The sequence below is a fragment of the Muntiacus reevesi genome, chromosome X, assembly GCF_963930625.1.
Source record: "Muntiacus reevesi chromosome X, mMunRee1.1, whole genome shotgun sequence".
Taxonomy (NCBI): Eukaryota; Metazoa; Chordata; class Mammalia; order Artiodactyla; family Cervidae; genus Muntiacus; species Muntiacus reevesi.
In genome coordinates this window covers 103,255,508-103,277,506 of record NC_089271.1, presented here as the reverse complement: position 1 = coordinate 103,277,506, position 21,999 = coordinate 103,255,508, and the positions used below count along the sequence as shown (strand labels likewise).

The window sequence follows — 21,999 nt, the reverse complement described above, 5'->3', positions numbered from 1 at the left end:
TAGCTAATCCACTATGTGGTGATTAATATGCAATTTGACAGGAGTTGCTAACCACTTGAGTGGAAAAAGACATCTTCCAAAAATGTATAGCCATTATAGCCTAAATCACTGCACGTATAAATGCTGTATTTAATAATAATAAATGCTATATATAAATGCTATATTTATATATAATATATAACTAAAGTATATGCTATATAATATATAAAATAAATAATATATTTTTTAAAACAAATACACATAATATATAATGGATATATAAATAAAAATAAATCCTATATTTATATATAATAAGCATACTCTAAATGCTTAAGAATAATTAAATTTTTGAGACAAAATCTTGGCTTTGGAAGCCTGGCCTCCTCCCAGCTATTCAATTAAATTATTTATTAAACCTCACTCTCAACTCTTACCAACTTCAGAATAGGATGACATTCGTTTCAAACCACAAATATTTCTTGAGCACTTTCTCAGTTCCAGGCAGAAGTCCCTGCCTTCCTAGAGCTTACAGTCTGAATTTAGTCTAGACTTTAGAATTGCACTGTTGCTAAAAGAGTCTTAGCCACTAAGCACATGTGGCTACTGAGCACTTGAAACACAGCTAGTTCAACTGAGAAACTGAATTTTTTAAACTTTATTTTACTTAATCTAAAGCTTGAGACTTGATTTGGCTATTGGGAAACTTAAGTATATCTGAAACAACTTGAGTATGTGAATCTATATGGGGTATTAAATCACAATTTACTCTATTCAGTATAGTTTATAAAATCTAAATACTAAATATTTCCAATGAAAACAGCTTCCAAATTGAGATATGAGGGAATTATAAAATATATATTGGATTTCAAAGATTCAGTACAAAAATGTGAAATACCTTAATTTTATACTGATTATATACTGAAATGATATTTGGGATATATTGATCACATATGTCTCTCCCATACCAGCAAGGCAGCGGTAAAAGAATCCACCTGCAAATGCAGGAGACTCAAGGGACGTGGGTTTGATCCCTGGGTTAGGAAGACCCCCTGAAGCAGAAAATGGCACCCCACTCCAGTATTCTTGCCTGGAAAATTCCATGGACAGAAGAACCTGGTGGGCTACAGTCCATGGGGTCAAAGAGTCAAACACGACAGAACAACTGAGCATACACACAGCAGCTGGAGATGGCTTGCCTCCCTTACAGTTAGATGTGATTAAGTTATCAACAGTGGAATAGGAAGAGAGATCTATATGCCATTTCTTTGCCTAATTCATAAACATCTTCCTCTAGTCCACCTCTGCCCTCCCCTGGCCCCACTCTTTCCCTTTTCTTGGCTTGATGAAGAGAAGCATAAAGTCCTTGGAAACCATGCACCAAAGATACAAAGATAGAAGAGGCACATGACAGAAGAAACTTGGAGACCTAAATAACCATTTGAAAGACTGCCTACCTTGCAGGAATACCCTCCTTGGACAGTTAGGTGAGCAAAAGCCTACCTCCATCTTGTTAAGTCACTGAAGTTCTGGGGATTTCTTAAAAGCAGCTAGTGTCATCCTAGTAGATAAAATCAGTGACTCAAAAGACTAACAATCAACCATTTCACAACTCTTGGTGTCATCATGAAGCAGTAAGATAACACCCCATCCCTTGAATCCATCTCTTCTTCACCCTCTTGTATGACTCCCAGGTGTATTGTTGCCAAGACTGTGATTGGTAGACATGTAAACAGAGGAAGAAACAATGAAATAAATGACCAACAGACACATGAAAAGGTGCCCGACATCACTAACCATCAGGTAAACATAAATTAAAACCACAGTAAATGGCTAAAATTTTAAAGCTGGCAATAACAAATAATGATGAGGACGTGAAACAAATGGAACAACCTTCCTACAATGCTGGTAGCTATAATAATAATAATTCAACGACTTTGGAAAACTCTTTGGCTGTTACTAAGAAAGCTAAACACAAGGAGATCAAACCAGTCAACCCTAAAGGAAATCAGTCCTGAATATTCTTTGGAAGGACGGATGCTGAAGCTGAAACTCCAATACCTTGACCACTTGACTTGAAGAACTGACTCATTTGAAAAGACCCTGATGCCGGCAAAGATAGAAGGCAGGAGGAGAAGGGGATGGCAGAGGATGAGATGGCTGGATGAAATCACTGACTCAATGAACACGAGTTTGAGTAAGCTCTGGGAGGCAGTGATGGACATGGAAGCCTGGCATGCTGCAGTCCATGAGGTCACAAAGAGTCAGACAGCTGAGCGACTGAACTGAACCGATTTTGGCACCAAAACGTTCTATAGGTCAAATGATGGTTTTAATTTGTGGCACTACAGCAATAACAATTCTGTCTATAGAACTGAAATAAATTATTGAAATCAAACTTTCCATCATCCCATATAACTGGTAACAGAGTAAGATAATCCACTTGAGGGACAAACATGGTAAGATAAAACTGTCAGAACCTGCCATTTAACTAGCACAAATACATTAGTTGATTAGCATCTGTAGATTATCATGAAAAATCTCAAGTGGTAGAACATCCTAAGACTGATGCAACAATTAATAGATGAAGATAGTGAGATGATATATGACCAATTAACAAGTGTGACTCATATCCCTGTGATATTTGTAAGCAACTCAAACACTATAGTTGCAAATGTGATCCCTACCTGTTTCTCAGGAAACAACTATTTATTGATCACTGATATATCAGCTAATTCAATACAGTATGTTCCCTAATACAAACCTTCAAATTGCTAACTTTGAAGGATGCAAACATGAATTCCATCAACATGAGGCATGAGTGAAACGGCAGCTTGCCCTCTGTTTCCTATTGCTGGCGATCCTTCAGGTCTATCATTTCCCATCTCCTTTCCCTCCTCCAGTCAGTAACTCTTCTTGCCTGTTCACTCAATGCCAGCTCCTGTATGCTATTTCTGTACTGTACTACTATACTCTTCAAGGTACTGTAAGACTAAAAGTGTTTTAATTTTGTTTTTTAATGTATTGTTTGTGTGGTAAGTATTATAAACCAATGCCATACAGCCCTGTGTAGCCGACTGTTCTGCTTGGGTACCCCTCTTGGATTTACAAGCAAACCAGAGTTATGAATGTGCTCTTGGAATAGAATTTCTTTGTATGTAGGGGATTTTTTTGTATTAGAATAAAATGAACATTAAAATATAAGGGCACTAGCATACGTTTATGATACTCTGCATTCTTACACAGGGCTGCCTCTTTTAAAAGTATTTTATTGTAACTGCATGCACTGACTGTGTAGCATCTTCACTGGATGCACACTGGATGAAGAAAACTCCAGTTATTGTCTTTATGTAAAAGCAGACTGAAGGATAAACCAGATCATTGATAGTGCTAGGTACCACGCAAGTCATCGAATAAGGCCAGTGTTAAGGCTGTTCCAACTAGTTCTCTAATATGAAGCATCATACCCACCTTGATATACAGGAGTGTCTCTTCCTATACATAAAAGTTTATGAGTATTTTAAACCATTTTTGTACCTGTTGAGAATATACCCCTCACGTGGTGAACCTCTGCCAAAACTAAGGAGAAAATCAGGTTAGATAGAGACAGCCAAGACTTTGGGACAGTAAATTCATATACACAGGAAAGAAAAAAATCGGGCTTTGCTCCTGAATGCTGAAAAAGAATTCTACAAAAGCACGATTCCAAATCCAGAAAACACTGATAAAGGGAAAAAAAAGGAAAAAAAGCAAAAAACCTTTTCCAAGGAATTCTTACATGCAAAATCCCCCACAGAGAAGTAGATTTCAATGCCCTACTATGATTTGGCAATCTCCTAAATTATAGCAAAACAATTAATGAAGCACTTAAAGGATTAACCTAAATTGCCAGACCCCAAACTCTAGGACAAATCATTTGCTCATTTCAATTTCAAGCATCCTTACTGTTCCAGCACACTCACCTTATTGTGCCTCCCCCCAGTCCTCTCTCCTTACAAGAAATTCCTCAGGGAACCACCAACTGTCTCTAAAGCAGGACTCATTTAATCTTTGGTTCCTTGACCTTTTTGCTGTGTCTATGGATGGAATTACATAGGTAGATAAATCTAAGCACAAGACTAAGCACAGCACAGATAAAACCCCTGAAAATTCAAGTAAAACTTGAGTCGAAAAAGCAACGTGATCTAAAGTGATTAGGAGCCGCGATTCTAAAGGGAGAACCCCAAGAGTACAGCAGCGCCAGCCCACCACGCAGGCGTGCCCCGCACTCACTTGGATGCAATCAGCGCCAAGTTCTCAGCGGCAGGGACGCCCTCCTATCTGCTTATCCCTGTCCCTGGGATCCCAGGAAGCCAACCTCTGGCTCCGCCCCAGGGGAAGGTTCCTGCCACCCCCACGCCCTCAGTAGCTGTCATTCCCGGCAGCGGGCAGAGCAAAGCACTGCCCTGCTTCGGGAAAGGGCAGGACCACCAGCTCAGAGCTGCCTCGGTGACCAAGCCGCGATGCAGGTAAAGCTGCTTCCCAGCGCCAGCTGCTTCAAAGTGACCACAGCCACACACAACTGTCTGATCGCTCACATCTGTCTGACCCCGAGGCTGACCTCTCTGCTGGTCGGATAGTAAAAGAGCCCTTTTCCTCACCACTAGCATCGTGGGACATAATACGAGTCCATTCTGGGCTTTTCCTAAGGAGGTACTAGGTTCCCGGTTCTGCGTGGACACTGGCAGGGAAATCTAAAGCTGACACTGAACGTTAAGTGCCAACTACAGCATCATGCACACTGGCGTGTGGCTGAAAATTTTAACATGGCCATTTTAAACATAGTTTAAAATCTATAATGAACACACAAAATGAAAAGCTCTCTTCTCCCCAGTTAGGGGACCAATAAAGAGATTATAGGAACAGCACAAAATGTAAAGCCAGGGGTGTAAAGGAGGTTAAAGTGTAAAGAAGGGGTGAACTTCTGTCGAATGCTGCTGCCCTATGTTATCAGCGCTGAAAACTTAAATCAGAAAACAATCACTACCCTACCCAAGACCCTAACGGACAGATGGGCTGCAGGGGTCATGTACCCAGTATGAAATCAGGACCACTCTTCATCTTTCCTCTCTACTAACATCACCATTATTTCCAAACCTTCATTTGTACAGCTGATGCCTGACATTCTACATTTTGAGCTTCTTTACTTTGGGCCAGAACCTTTGACTGTGCAGTTTTAAAATGCAAAGAATTCAAGGGAAGAAAACCTAAGCTTTATTATTCACATCTTAACCTATGCCTTTTCAGGTGGCGCTAGTGGTTAACAATCCACCTCTCAATGCAGGAGACTGGAGAGAGACAGATTCATTTCCAGTCGGGAAGATCCCCAGAGTAGGAAATGGCAACCCACTCCAGTATTCTTGCCTGGAAAATTACTTGGACAGAGGAGCCTGACAGGCTACACAGTCCATGGGGACGCAGAGAGTTGGACACTACTGACAAAAGTGACTAGGCACTCACTTGAGAAGAGGCCTCAATAAACAGATAGAGGAGGAGAGGTCACTAGACTCTAGCAGTTGGCAGGAAAGGCACAAAAACGAACAGATTACTGAATTTGCCTAAAGCCAGCATTCTATATACCATAACAACTTAAAGTTGATAAAGGCTAAAGATTTCTGATATCAAGCAGCAGGAAAACAAACACATAATGTTAAAAAAAAAAAAAGAAGATTTCTCAGGTTAAATTCCAGGGATTAAACAAGCATTAGTGAAGTAGAAAATTCACTATTAAGCAACACTTGGAAAAACAAAAGAAAATAAGATAGTTATTGGAAATAAAATATAATTGCTAAAAAATGTACATAAAAAAGATTTAAAGATAGTATTCTACCAGAACATAAGCAAAAAGATGAAAAAACATGAAAGACAGAAGACTTAAGAGATTAATTTTGTAGTTCTAGCATCTGATTGGAGAAGGCAATGGCAACCCACTCCAGTACTCTTGCCTGGAAAATCCCATGGACGGAGGAGCCTGGTAGGCTACAGTCCTTGGGGTCACAAAGAGTCCGACACGACTGAGCCACTTCACTTTCACTTTTCACTTTCATGCACTGGAGCGGGAAATGACAACATGCTCCAGTATTCTTGCCTGGAGAATCCCAGGGACGGGAGCCTGGTGGGCTGCCGTCTATGGGGTCGCACAGAGTCGGACACAACTGATGTGACTCAGCAGCAACAGCAGCTGCATCTGATTATCAACAGGAGTTCCATAAAGAACAAAGAAAATCTAGGGAAAATTATCAAAGAAATACAACACACTCCCAGAGTCAGAAAAGTATGATATGATCTGCAAAGCACACCAAATACTCTAGAATTGAAAGGTCTGCTCATTATAAAATTTAAGAACATTAACATCTTTGGGGATCTAGCTTCCAGACACTAACTCTGAGCACAGAAAATATTATGATGAAAAGCACATATTTCTTCTCCCAAAAAGAGAAAGACAATAGAACTATAGGGTAAGCAAACTGCTCTAAGAGTTTATCCAAAATTAAAGCAAATTTGGTCTGTGAAATATTTATAGTAATTGTCCCTAGAAACACAGAGGTGGCAAAACTGGATAAATAGTAAAGGAAAGATAATCAGACAATGTTAACTGGCCCATGCAGAGAACAAATTATATAATGTGAACCCTATTGATTTTCAGTTTTAGAACCAACTTGTAGATATAACAAGAGAGCTTTGTCACAGAATGCAGATGTTAACTTTGGAAATGTAAATGTATAGTTTACAGATGTTGCAGTGTAAAAACAGAAGTAGGGTGTCTTTATCATCTCACAAAGTATACTTCTAACTATATTAAAGTTACCAATTTTTTTCTTCTTTTCTCTTTTTATCTACTATAAGATGATGGATGCTGACTAAACTTATTGCAGTAATCATTTCACAATACAGTATAAGCAAAACCATATGCTATATGCCCTAACTTACACAGTGCTATATATTAACTGCATCTCAATAAAATTGGAAAAAAGTTACCAAAGAAGGGAGAATGAGGTGAGTGGTCTTTACCATGCACAGTCAGTAAACTGTGGGATATGGAATAGCAATTTAGAAAGGGAGAGGCAGCAGGATATTGCTCTATTATAATCCTTCTACAGAATTTTATTTTCTAGTCATATGTGTATCTGTTACTTTGATATTTTTTAAGGAGAATTTTCAAATCTATACTCAGAAATAAGGAAAGTAGATGAACATTTGGACATTTATAATTGGCTTCTTATGATGGTATAACGTGTGACTTTCTCTTTACATTTGTTTCAGTAATGCTCTGATGGTAAATTTGATAAATCAAGCGTGACTCAAAATAGTTTTAAGGCAATCAGGCTATGACCAAGAAGCTATTTGAGGAAATAAAAAAAGAAATGACCTATAAATTCTCTTTGTAAACAAAACTGGAAGAGACAATTAAGACATACAGACAAAACAACTAATGGTGCAAACACTTTCATTTAGCCTTTCCCAGAAGTGAGATTCACAGTATTAAGTTTAATATATCCTGTTTATTTTTTCGCTTGCAGGATCTTAGTACCCCCAATCAGGGATCAAACCCAGGTCTTTGGCAGTGAAAGCACGGGATCCTAATCACTGGATTCCCAGGGAATTTCTGTCGCTTATTCTTTTTAACTAAACTTCTCATTTTGAGTTGTCTGTTCTTTGTGTATTTGTCTAACAGTTTTCCTACAGACCCACATATATAAATAACTATACGCTGATAATCCACGATAGTCATAGTGATATTTTTCCTTTTCACCTTTTCTATATAAGCAACTAATTCTGTTGTGATCAAATCTATTGTTTCCTTCATGATTTCTGTCCTGTGAGCTTAATGTCAACTCTCATTCCCAAGTCAAAGGTTTAATATTTAACTGTATTTTTTGTAGTTGTAATTTTTACATGTCACACAGGGTTGATTTTTAACATGGCATGAGGGTAGGCATCTAGTTATCCCAGAAGAATCTGTTGAATGTTCCATTCCTCTTTTAAATTGCAATGCCTCATTTACTAACCAAAATTCCTATAACAAGACATACATGTTCAGGAAATGATGCTTTGGATATTCTAAGTGAATAATAACATACACCTGAAACGGATTATTTTTGTCCCCCTGTGTTTATGTCTCACTTGCTTTATGTTAATATTTTGGTTCATTTATTTAATGATTTAGTAAGAATTTCTTACAATCTAGACACAGTAAGCTTTTGTTTGCCCTTCTTCCCTCTTTTTTAAAATTATTACTCTTTAATTTATTTTAATTGCAGACTAATTACTTTACAACATTGTAGTAGTTTTTGCCATACATTCACATGAATCAGCCATGCATGTACATGTGTTCCCCATCCTGACCCTCCCTCCCAACTCCCTCCCCATCCCATCCCTCAGGGTCATCCCAGTACACCAGCCCTGAGCACCCTGTCTCATGCATCGAACCTGGACTGGCGATCTATTTCACATATGATAATATACACGTTTCAATGCTATTCTCTCAAATCATCCCACCCTTGCCTTCTCCCACAGAGTCCAAAAGTCTGTTCTTTACATCTGTGTCTCTTTTCCTGTCTCGCATAAAGGTTTATCGTTACCATCTTTCTAAATTCCACATATATGCGTTACCGTACTGTATTGGTGTTTTTCTTTCTGACTCACTTAACTCTGTATAATAGGCTCCAGTTTCATCCACCTCATTAGAATTGATTCAAATGCATTCTTTTTAATAGCTGAGTAATATTCGATTGTGTATATGTACCACAGCTTTCTTATCCACTCGTCTGCCGATGGACATCTAGGTTGCTTCCGTGTCCTGGCTATTGTAAACAGTGCTGCGATGAACACTGGGGTACACGTAGACACAGTAAATTTAAGATACATAATGGGAAGTGAAAAAAAGTTTTCACCCTCAATATTAAAATATAAAAAAATTAAGTATGGCAAGAGTGAACAACACTGTTTCTGTTGATATAGTTTGAGCTCAAAGAATGATTTTCATTACTGCATCTGTGTATTAATGTATATTATACATATTCAATTTATATAAGACTTTTCACTTCATTGGCTTCACAAGCCTCATAATTTCAAAATACAAGAGTTGAGAACTATAATCTGTAACAAGAAAAATTAAACGTGCTGTTGGAAAACTTAGGGGGGAAAGAGTTTCATCCTTTATTTTTTTTTTCCATTTCTTTTTATTAGTTGGAGGCTAATTACTTTACAATATTGTAGTGGTTTTTGTCATACATTGACATGGATCAGGGAGAAGGAGAGGGTGGGATGTTTCTAGAGAACAGCATCATCCTTTATTTTTAAGGAGAAGTCTGTATATTATAAATACAAACAGTTGTATCATTGAGTACGGAGTTCTCGTTGCAAACATTCAACCATGTTCATCACACATCTGATGATATAAAATCAAAGTTGCTTTTAAAAGCTTGTCTTTCACTGTTTCTATCATGAAAATCATGTCATTCCATTTCAGTGACACACTATTGTTTAAAGACTCCTTTTAAGCAAAAATAGAACCCAATAATTTTTAACCAAAAGTGTATCCTATAATCCTGTTTGCTCTAGGATCAATAAACACTATACTAAGACATGGCATTTAGACATGAAGTATGTCTAAAACCCTTGAAGAATACAATAGAAATAGGCAAGACATTTAGAATGTTTTAATCTTTCTGGTTAACACGTTGTAACTTTCAGCATTTCACATAACTAGTCAGTAAGGATTTTTTTTTTAAGGGTGGGAGTACAAACAGAAGGATAGGAGATGCAAGGTTTCATACTTTTGTCTTAAAAAATCAAAAATCAAAACTACTTTCTTCTCTGCATCAAAACTGTACCACAAACTTGCAGGTTATTTTCGTTTTAATCCCATGACTCATCATCTACTGGATTAGGAGCTTGTGATGAAGAAAACCCTGCTGTGTTCAAAGAGCTCCTGCGGAGGTAATTCTTAAAAAAGAAACAAACAAACATTTAATTTTATGTAGCGTTAAAAGTTACACTACCTAGACTGATAGCAAGGACTCAAGCTGTCTACCATTTCTTCCCCAAACAAAAAATTTCATTCTCACTGAATCCAATCTATTTGACAAAAGGTCCATATCAACCTAGGAAGTTTAAATTGCAGAGTATTTCAAGAAAAAATGTAAGCCAATAGTTTTGGCAAATGGAAAAACAAAGTTCTTCACTTTAATGAATAAGCATAAATACTTAATGACTAGTATGCCCATTGTTTCTTCTGTATAAAAATTATGTTGCCTAGACTGACACAATAGAAAAGATATGTAACCACACTGCTATTATCTCGTCTTACCTAATAATGTGGTCAGAATTCAAAAAATAAAGAATTACTACGAAAATCTCAGAAGATCCTAAATTAGAATTTAAAATGGGAAAGGAAAGTGTTTGAGCATAATTAAATTAAATTCCTCCCCTTTAAGACCAAAACTATATATGTACATAAAATTTTTAGAGAAACATTAATCTTCCAAGCATGAAAATAATGGCTTAAGTTATTGTTATAGTTACTTCACAATATTAAGTGCAACATTTACAAAGAGTAAATAACAAGAAGCCAATTTCTAAATTTTCCCCCTCAACTAACCTTTCTAGTATCAACTGATGCAAACACATTTCCTCTTGTCCTACCACTGAAGCCAGGACCATACGTACTAAAGGAAATTTCTTCTAACCAGGCAGGAACATCCTGTTGAGCCTTAAAAAAAAAAAAAAAAAATTAACTTCATAAACAACATGCATAAAGTCTCAAAAGATTCACATGTTTACTTTTCCTTCAGAAAAGCAAGAGAGTTCTAGATAAACATCTTCTGCTTTATTGACTACACCAAAGCCTTTGACTGTGTGGATCACAACAAACTGTGGAAACCTCTGAAAGAGATGGGAATACCAGACCACCTGACCTGCCTCCTGAGAAATCTGTATGCAGGTCAAGAAGCAACAGTTAGAACTGGACATGGAACAACAGACTGGTTCCAAATAGGAAAAGGAGTACGTCAAGGCTGTATATCATCACCCTGCTTATTTAACTTATGTGCAGAGTACATCATGAGAAACACTGGGCTGGATGAACAGATTGCCCAGAGAAATATCAAGAACCTCAGATATGCAGATGACACCACCCTTACAGCAGGAATCAAAGAAGAAATAAAGAGCCTCTTGATGAAAGTCAAAGAGGACAGTGAAAAAGTTGGCTTAAAGTTCAACATTCAGAAAACTAAGATCATGGCTTCCAGTCCCATCAATTCATGGCAAACAGATGGGGAAACAATGGAAACAGTGAGAGACTTTATTTTTTGGGGGGGCTCCAAAATCACTGCAGATGGTGACTACAGCCATGGAATTAAAAGATGCTTGCTCCTTGGAAGAAAAGCTATGACCAACCTAGATAGCATATTAAAAAGCAGAGACATTACTTTGCCAACAAGGGTCTGTCTAGTCAATGCCATGGTTTCTTCAGTAGTCATGTAAGGATATGAGAGGTGGACCTTAATGAAAACTGAGTGCCAAAGAATTGATGCTTTTGAACTGTGGTGTTGAAGAAGACTCTTGAGAGTCTCTTGGACTGCAAGGAGATCGAACCAGTCAACCAGGAAATCAGTCCTGAATATTCATTGGAAGGACAGATACTGAAGCTCCAATACTCTGGCCACCTGATGTGAAGAACTGACTCATTGGAAAAGACCCTGATGCTGGCAAAGATAGAAGGCAGGAGGAGAAGGGGACGACAGAGGATGAGACGGTTGAATGGCATCACCAACTCAATGAACATGAGTTTGAGTAAGCTCTGGGAGGTGGTGATGGACAGGGAAGCCTGGCATACTGCAGTCCATGGAGTCTCAAAGAGTCGGACATGACTGAGCAACTGAACTGAAAATCCATATATATAAAATGTCCGCTTTCAATGACAAGGTAAGAACACTATCCATTCAGTTTAAAAAATTAAAAACTTACATCTGATAGCACTTTCACTAGAGGCTGTGCTAAATGGCTATCTGATTCCAGATCAAAAAAGGAAATAGCTCTGCCAGTATTTCCACAACGACCAGTACGCCCAATTCGATAAACATATTCATCAATGGTAGAAGGAAGATCAAAGTTAATAACATGCTGAACATTTTCAATATCCAGCCCTCGTGCAGCTACTGAAGTAGCAACAAGAACGGGGCACTTTCCACAGCGGAAATCTCCAAGAGCTTGCTCTCTCTCTCTCTGTTCACGATCACTTGAAAGAAAACAAAGCATGTATTAGAACAGCCCTTAAGAAAATTATTAAAGAGAACCATTAAAGTTCAGCGGATAGATTTTTTTAATAACAGTAAAAAAAATAGCAACATTTAACATTAATGTCTACTTCTTACATACAAAGTATTATACTAATTTCTTTTAAGTCATCATTTAATTCTCACAATAACACTTTGAGGTTAGGACGATTAACCCCATTTGCAGATGAAGTAAGGTAACAGCTAATACCTACAGCCAAAATACAGACTCAAATATGACAAACATCAAATCTTACCCACTAATAAACTCTTTCTAGTTTTGACAAAAAATAAACAACTACCTGATCAAATGCTTTCTCAAAAATTACTGATTTTTTAAAAGTATAATCTCTGAATTCTACACATTCACCGATTAATATTTTAGATCTTCTAGTAAAGTGCCAAGGAAATTGTGTTAATATGACATTTTTGAGGACTCCAATGAAAAAAAATATCAAGCATTGAATAGATGTAGCTGAATAAACACCTAGATCTAAGGATCAGAGAGACTTTTAAGTGAGATCGCTTGACAATCATGATGAGGAACCTAAGATACTTCTAACTCACCCATCCCTGCCACTTGGTTCTTATAAAAACTTAAAAGATGAAGAATAATAGTTAGATCTTGAAATCCTAATTCCAGGATTTTCTACTAGTTAAATATACCAACAATTCGTAACAAATGACAAATAGAAGTTCCCTCCTTACTAGGAAATCATCATAACCTACTCACCCATGAATACTTGTTGTTGATATTTTTTCTTGACAAAGAAAACTGGCAATAAAATCTGCTTTTTTCTTAGTTTCAACAAAGACCATAGTTCTTTCATCACCTACAAGACAATGAAACATTCAAATTACAAAATTAGGAAAAGAAAAAAAAATGCATAGGGTGAGCAGGAAACTGTCTTATCCACCCACCACTATATTCCCAGCACCTAAACTCAGGCCTGATAGGTAAGAGCAATTCAAATATTTCCTGAGTGGATGAATGTCAAAGATAGAGAGACAAGGACTTTTTTCTACTTTATGACTAAAGAAAAAAAAAAAGAAAGAAAAACAGCTGCTTGCCCTTTGCCTTCATAGGCCAACCAATAAGTAGAGACTTAGGGAAAGATAAATGATATCTACCTGCCAACTCTTAGCAGTTCCAAATTTGGCTCAGGCCCTTCATTTCCCTCTCTATAAATAAATGCCTTTGTTCGCCCATGGTCATACAATCTTTTATTCTACCTTGACTGCCAGAGGCATTCATAACTATTGCATTCAACCCAGGGCTGACAAACTCTACAATATTCTATGTTTCAACATTATCTCAATTCAAACCCCTTAATCCCCAGTATGAGGCATCTTAATGATTTCTTTCTCCAGAAACAAGAGGACTCTGCTAACAGATCAGATCAGATATGTACACTGGAGAAGGAAACCAAAGATGCCTCATATTTTTGTGTCTTAACAACTGGAGTGAGTGTCTTAGTCGCTCAGTCGTGTCCGATTGTTTCCTTGTGATCCCATGGACTATAGCCCACCAGGCTCTTCTGTCCTTGGAATTCTCCAGGCAAGATACTGAATGGAACTTTCTAAGTGACATAGTAGGACTGCAAGAAGGAAGGTTTTAAAGGTGATATTTAATCTCAGATATCAGACAACCAGGTAGGAAATCAAGAGAATAACTGATTCTCATAGTAATAAATGAGCTATATCCTTGAGACATAGTCATTTTACTAATGAGTCATCATTTTATGTTTTATCAAAAATTATCTTTCAACAGTTTTGGAGATCATCCATCAAGATGCCCAATGCCAAAACTGATTCATTTGATACAGTCAGGTACATAATACTACCATGCAGCTTAAAGCCCTGATCTCATCTTTTCCTGGTCCCCCAGTGTGAATCCCAAAATGGTAATAAAAATTTAACTCCGCTGACACTTTCTCTGTTTTTTCCTCTGCTACAAAGTTCGGATTTTTTTCTAGTTCAGGTAATAAGCTATATCCCTTCAGTGGCAGAGATAACGAAAATTTAGTTTTATGATCAGACCATTTTGTGATCTTTGTAGATGGATTAATGAATTACAACTACTTATTCTGTGAGGTGAAATATAATACAGAATTCATTTTGTTGGTCCATTATGAACTAAAGTTAATTAATTGACCTATAGCTTAAGCGACAGAACTGAAGCTATCAGCTTTTTATGTATCTACAATTCAGAAAGAGGTTTATCTACCACTGTACATAATCTTTATGTTAATACTCTATGGACGAGTGTTAACAAACATAAAGCCTCTTAAAGGAGCTCAATTCTGACTGGTTTACACAAATAAATTAGAGAATTTATAGAAATCCATAATTCTAAAAACTATGATTCTAAAAATTCCAGAAATCTAAAATTCCCAGAAAATAGAGAAATTGACTCACAATACTCTAACTATTGGAGAAGGAAATGGCAACCCACTCCAGTATTCTTGCCTGGAGAATCCCATGGACAGAGGGGCCTGGCAGGCCATGGTTCATAGGGTCGCAGAGAGTGGGACACGACTGAAGCAACTAAGCACCCACTCTATATCAAATTAAAAACTCTTCCTATAGCAACTAAGCAGAAATATTTTAAGATCCCAAGTTCTCATAAATAAGTGAAACTTTTGATAAACAAGACTAACTTAATAACTTTGGTTTTAAAAATATGCAAGTCCTTTCTCCAATTTATCAGTGTTGAGTAGGAAACAAACATATCTTACTTTACTTGGGTTTTTCTTAATGTATGAAGATTTGCCAATCAAATTAATATTCTCCATAATGTTTAACTGTATGAAAATGTAAATCTGTGTTCAACTAAACTGACTATTCAACATTATCTACTGTTTTGCATACTGTCATCTGAAGATAATTTCCAGGATCTTTGGCTTTATGGTTAAGTTAAAACAGTAGACTATACTGAGTTAATTAAACTGACAATCACTGAATATTTAGGATAGAATTTGCTTGTTGTTTTTCATATATTATAGAGAGGAAATATCTTTGAGTCATAATAAGGAAGATACTGAATTTTGCTACTTTAAGTGTAAAGGGATATGTGCGGTGTAGAAAGTAGGATAGAAAGTTCATGAGTTCTGGTAGTCAGCCTCAATGTCTCTGTATGGTATCTCTCAACTGTCCATCCCTGCCTCTAGTTTTCTCTATGAAACAGAAGTGAACTTTGGTTAAAAGTAATAATTAACCTAAGTGGTCGAGACTACACAAGGAGTAATATTGACCAAGAAACATAAACTGTTTTTTTTTAAAATTTTTTTTTTCATTTATCTTTATTAGTTGGAGGCTAATTACTTTACAATAGTGGTTTTTGCATTACATTGACATGAACAGCCATTTTTGCATTTATTTTTCAAGGAAAGAAAAAGCAAAATTTCCCTAAAGTTGCAGCTCTCAAAATTTTGGTCTATGACTCTTTTAAACTCAAAAAATTATCAACAATCCCAGAGAGTTTTAGCTACGTGGGTTGTAACAACTAACATTTACGATCCTGAAAACTAAAACGAAAAATTTTTTTAAAATATTTACTGGAACATTCTGCATGTTAAAATAATTTTAGTGTAATTATGAAAATTGTTTTTACCTCACAGACTCCTTGAGAGCATCTCAGGGAACCTGAGAAGGATTCATTTTGTCCTAAAGTGTCAGTTTGCTCCAGAATGTGAAAAATGCACAATGAAAGATAAAACTTGGAAACTGAATTTTATACCAGTTTATAATATGTGACTATTACAAAAAAGCTATGTGCTTGTCTTAAGTCACTTCAGTGGTGTCCGACTCTTTCTGACACCATGGACTGTAGCCTGCCAGGCAACTCTGTCCATGGGATTCTCCAGGCAAGAATACTGCAGTAGGCTGCCATGTCCTCCTCCAGGGGGCATCTACGTGACCTAGGGATCAAAACCATCTCCTGCGTATCCTACACTGCAGGCTGATTCTTTACCACCGAGCCACCAGGAAAGCACCCCAAAAAAAGAAAAAAAAAAAAAAGGATGAAATGTGTTAAAATATTAACAAATTCAATCAATTTGCACGGAACTATTTCCTGATTTACTGTTTAATGCCTTTACTTACAATATGAAAGGTTCTTCTTTCTTCTTTCTGTTCCTTATAATCAGCCTATATAGCAGAGATTCTTTTGACTTTATTATGTCTTTGGTTGTTTAAAGAGAAAAAGACCTTTATGAAAGAGCTTTTGTTCTTTATAACCACGTTATCTTCTACTCTTATTTTTAAATGCTTTGTCACTTCAATTAAATTACTGCCTAAGAACTAAGTAATCTTACACTAGTAAAATGTTCAACTCTCCTCTGACAACTTTTGATTTTGTCTTTTTTAAGATCAGCTATAAAATTAGACTTAACAGAAGCAAAAGATATTAAGAAGAGCTGGTAAGAATACACAGAAGAACTGTACAAAAAAGATCTTCACGACCCAGATAATCATGATAGTGTGATCACTCACCTAGACCCAGACATCCTGGAATGTGAAGTCAAGTGGGCCTTAGGAAGATTCACTACAAACAACGCTAGTGGAGGAGCTATTTCAAATCCTAGAAGATGATTCTGTGAAAATGCTGCACTCAACATGCCAGTAAATTTGGAAAACTCAGCAGTGGCCACAGGACTGGAAAAGGTCAGTTTTCATTCCAATCCCAAAGAAAGGCAACGCCAAAGAATGCTCAAACTACCTCACAATTGCACTCATCTCACACGCTAGTAAAGTAATGCTCAAAATTCTCCAAGCCAGGCTTCAGCAATACGTGAACCATGAACTTCCAGATGTTCAAGCTGGTTTTAGAAAAGGCAGAGGAAGCAGAGATCAAATTGCCAACATTCACTGGATCATCAAAAAAGCAAGAGTTTCAGAAAAACATCTATTTCTGCTTTATTGACTATGCCAAAACCTTTGACTGTGTGGCTCACAATAAACTGAGGAAAATTCTGAAAGAGATGGGAATATCAGACCACCTGACCTGCCTCTTGAGAAATCTGTATGCAGGTCGGGAAGCAACAGTTAGAACTGGACATGGAAGAACAGACTGGTTCCAAATAGGAAAAGGAGTATGTCATGACTGTCTACTGGCACCCTGCTTATTTAACTTATATGCAGAGTACATCATGAGAAACACTGGGCTGGAGGAAGCACAAGCTGGAATCAAGATTGCCAGGAGAAATATCAATAAACTTAGATATGCAGATGACACCACCCTTATGGCAGAAAATGAAGAAGAACTAAAGAGCCTCTTGCTGAAAGTGAAAGAGGAGAGTACAAAATTGGCTTAAAGCTCAACATCCAGAAAACTAAGATCATGGCATCTGGTCCCATCACTTCATGGCAAATAGATGGGGAAACAGAGGAAGTAGTGGCTGCTGACTTTATTTTTCTGGGCTCCAAAGTCACTGCAGATGGTGACTGCAGCCATGAAATTAAAAGACACTTACTCCTTGGAAGGAATGTTATGACCAACCTAGACAGCATATTAAAAAGCAAAGACATTACTTTGTCAACAAAGTCCGTCTAGTCAAGGCTGTGGTTTTTCCAGTGGTCGTGTATGGATGTCAGAGTTGGACTGTGAAGAAAGCTGAGCACCGAAGAATTGATGCTTTTGAACTGTGGTGTTGGAGAAGACTCTTGAGAGTCCCTTGGACTGCAAGGAGATCCAATCAGTCTATCCTAAAGGAGATCAGTCCTGGGTGTTCATTGGTAGGACTGATGTTGAAGGTGAAACTCCATTACTTTGGCCACCTGATGTGAAGAGTTGACTCATGTGAAAAGACCCTGATGCTGGGAGGGATGGGGGGCAGGAGGAGAAGGGATGACAGAGGATGAGATGGCTGGACGGCATCACCGAGTCGATGGACATGAGTTTGAGTAAACTCTGGGAGTTGGTGATGGACAGGGAGGCCTGGCGTGCTGCGGTTCATGGGGTCACAGAGTCGGACACGACTGAGCGACTGAAATGAACTGAACTGATACTACTATGAAATAATGAAACCTATACATTTTAAAAGCAGAAGAGGAAAGCTACCAGATTTAAGTTAATGATTAGAAAAAGAGATAAATTTATATGAATAAAATATGATATGCAGCATAACATTTCTATGCAAAATAAAAAGAAACCAAGAATAATAAATTATGAACTATAAAACATTTACCCTTTCAAATAATATAGAAGTATACCAATAGTGCTTACATGCTGACCTCAAAGGTTTCCCAAAGGGAAACCAGCACTTTTGAAACACTATCTTCAGCTGAATTATTCTCAAACTTCATTCCATAAATTCATATATAAAAAGTCTTCAGCACTTGTCTTCCCAGTGCACCAAAGTGCTTGGGGCTAGTGCACTGGGACCCAGAGGGATCGGGTGGAAAGGGAGGTGGAAGGGGGGATCAGGATGGGGAATACATGTAAATCCATGGCTGATTCATGTCAATGTATGGCAAAAACCACTGCAATACTGTAAAGTAATTAACCTCCAACTAATAAAGATAAATGAAAAAAAGGACTTAGGATAACTATACTACAAATGTGCTCTAACTTCACCAAAACCATGTATTACTTCTCTCCTGTTGCATTTGGAACTTCAATTTATACTGGGCAAGTTATCTGACATCTCTGTATTTCAGTGCCCACAATCTTAAAATGAGGATGACAAACCCCACCCTCAGAAGGTTGTTTTGTGGATTAAATGAGTGAACACATGTAAAACAATCAGAATAGTATATGGCACACAGCAAATATTATTTTGCATGCAACAGTACATGCTATGAAACATATCATGAAGTAAAACTAACAACATTTCTCAAACTCAAGATGAATATTTGTTTTTTAAAAGTTTTTTTTTTTATATAAAACTCAGAAAAAACTGAAGACTAGAAGCCTTTTAAAAGCATTTCCAAATCAACTTTTTCTTATTGTTGGAAATTAGACAGCTTCTTGCCTTTTTATTCCCCATTCCTAACACTGACTTCAAACTGAAACAGACACTTAAAATGGAGGATGAGGAGAAAGGATCCATATAATACATTTAGCCTGTGAGGCAACAAAAAATATTAAAATGGCCATATTATAAAATTTTATTTCTAGGCACAAACCAAAGCTATCTCAATCAAACAAAGAAATACAACTTTCCATTAAAACTGGCTTTTTTTCAAGGGAGGGATAGAGTTTCTCATTAACATTGTAAGGAATAGAATTAGACCTTTAAAGTCCCTTCTAGCTCCAAAATTCTTTGACTATATGAATACAGGAAGCCTTAGAGAGCAAAAACTGGGAATTAGAAAAACAGCAAAGATATTACTTTTAGTGGAGTAAATAGAGATTAATGTAAAGATACGTTACTAATCCTTTCTATTTTCTAAAACAAGAACATATATATTTCTGCTGGAATAGTTTTTGGTCAAGCACTGTTAAAGTCTCAAACTCCTCCTATCTTTTTTTAACACTTATAGAGGAGAAAGGACTATGCTGCTGCTGCTAAGTCACGTCAGTCGTGTCCAACTCTGTGTGATCCCATAGACGAATCAAATCATAATAAACAGCACTTTAGAGGAAGAGGAAACAGTGAAAACTTATTTAACGCATGCCAAATCATCTTAAAGTCATTTCTAAAAGTAATTTTTGTAAAAATCAAAATCATGACAAAAGATAATCAACATAAGATATACCTATGTTTTGTAGAATTCCAACAAGTTTTTCTCTTTTTGAGTACTGGCCAACTTGAAGAATGGTCTGCTGAACATCTGTACATGCGCCACCCACTTGTCCAACGGCAACAAACAAATAATTTGACTTTAAAAACTTCCCAGCCAACCTTGAAAGACAAAAGAGTATTCCTTAACTTATTCTCTTCTATTAATACTAATAATATTCACTGAATTTCTGCAAGTGTTACTTCAACATTTATAAGCCAGCTTATAACATTTATAAGCCAGATTACAACAGTCATAATAAGAGATGGTAGATATTACATCATCCAAGTATTACTTTCAAATATCATTGTAAAATGTTAGCATTTTTCAAAACATTTATTACAAATGAAAAAGTCTGTGTCAAACGATGGGTAAGTAATTTCAACTGGAAGCCCTGACCACACGAAACTATAGAAAATGTGTATACAACAATAATAAAAAGTATGCTAAACTATCAGACTACAACAAGCAGGAATTTTTTAATTAAAGATTAAAATGCAAACCTACAGCAAAAATTCTGTTCTTCATTCATCACCTTCATATATGTTATTTAAAAGAGCTGTTCCCTGAAAATATGAGCTGTTAAATTAGTATACTCCAAATGAACTATAATATTCTAAGCAAACCAGATCTTAAGTCAATACTTTTCACATCATGACACAGAAAATGATAATACCTGTAGAGCATAACTGGTGAAAAAACTGAGACCAGGTGAACAGGCCAGGGGCTAGGCCACACCAAGCTGCAGATGCTCTCCCCAAAGTTTGAGGGTATCAGCATCCTGACACACACGACTCACGGATAATATATCATGAAGAAGCCCTGCTTTAGATCACAGCAACATGGGGTGGGGAGCAGCGGAATTGCCAATTACAGAGCAAGTTTGGGAGGAAAAAAGTGAGGTCATGGAGCAGTCCTCCTCTCTCCTACATAGCAATTTCCTACTTTCTAGTTATCTCCTAGCATATCAAGAAAATAGTTCAAACTCTGCAGATCTAGAATCTTAATAAATCACTGCTGCTTCTTTTTCATCTGCTCTCTTACCATAAAAGAAAAACTTCTTGTTCATACACTACTTCTAGAGTCAAGAACCCTTTCATCCAGGCACAAACCTTGAAATTATCTGAAATTCTTAATTATCAATCATCCTTTACACTCATTAAAATATATACTGAGTGCCTCATGTGAGGTATATGTGGTGTAAGGTATTGTGTGTATAAAGATGAATATGATGGTCTCTGCCTGTGTTGCTCATATCAAACAGCATAAATATAGCTATATGAAAGCAATTACTATAATTTAAAAATATTTTATTAAGTTTACTATTTACATATTTTAATTATTCAATGCTTTACTATAGTAAGTTAGTGCTACAATAGTTAACATTGATTGGACCTTACTATATTACAAGAAAACTGCAAAGTGTTTTAAATAGTTTCTTTCAAAAGACACAGGGTTCCTTTACAAGACGGGCAGGAAATGGATGAAATGATGTCTATTAATTCATGTCATGAATTAATGTCTATTGATTCATGTCAATGTATGGCAAAACCCACTACAATACTGTAAACTAATTAGCCTCCATCGAATAAAAATAAATGGAAAAAATTAAAAAAAGAAAAAAACCATTAAAAATAATTTAAAAAAATAAATCTTTTTTAAAGTTTTTTTTTTTTTTTAAAGAGTCTTCAAGTTTAAAGCTTGATCTAAGGAAGCAGCAAGCAAGAACATGAAACAGGGATGACTAAGGAAAAGCCCTCTATGCAGAAGGAAAGAAGAAATAAGGATAAATAATGAAGAGGAACAGAATTTGGCTTGCGTAGCCAATAGGAAATACTCTAAATAAACCAGGAAAACATCATTCCAAGGAATAAAGTGGCAAATGAAGCAAAAATTGTCACATATAAAAGTATTTAAAAGCTGGTTAGTCTGTGGAAATGGAAAGACATGGGAGAATTTATTTTAAATAAATGACGATAGA

General features: G+C 36.7%; 1 protein-coding gene across 1 annotated transcript in view; it reads right to left on the bottom strand.

Moving 5' to 3' along the window:
- Positions 1-9,876: 9,876 nt before the first annotated feature.
- Positions 9,877-21,999, bottom strand: part of LOC136154643 (probable ATP-dependent RNA helicase DDX4) — an 85,469-nt gene continuing 73,346 nt past the window's right edge. The window contains exons 15-19 of the mRNA XM_065916844.1: positions 19,995-20,140; positions 13,027-13,126; positions 11,986-12,256; positions 10,619-10,729; positions 9,877-9,963 (exon numbers count right to left, since the gene is read on the bottom strand). Coding sequence (XP_065772916.1) covers positions 9,877-9,963; positions 10,619-10,729; positions 11,986-12,256; positions 13,027-13,126; positions 19,995-20,140 — 715 coding nt within the window. The remainder of the gene's footprint in view (positions 9,964-10,618; positions 10,730-11,985; positions 12,257-13,026; positions 13,127-19,994; positions 20,141-21,999) is intronic.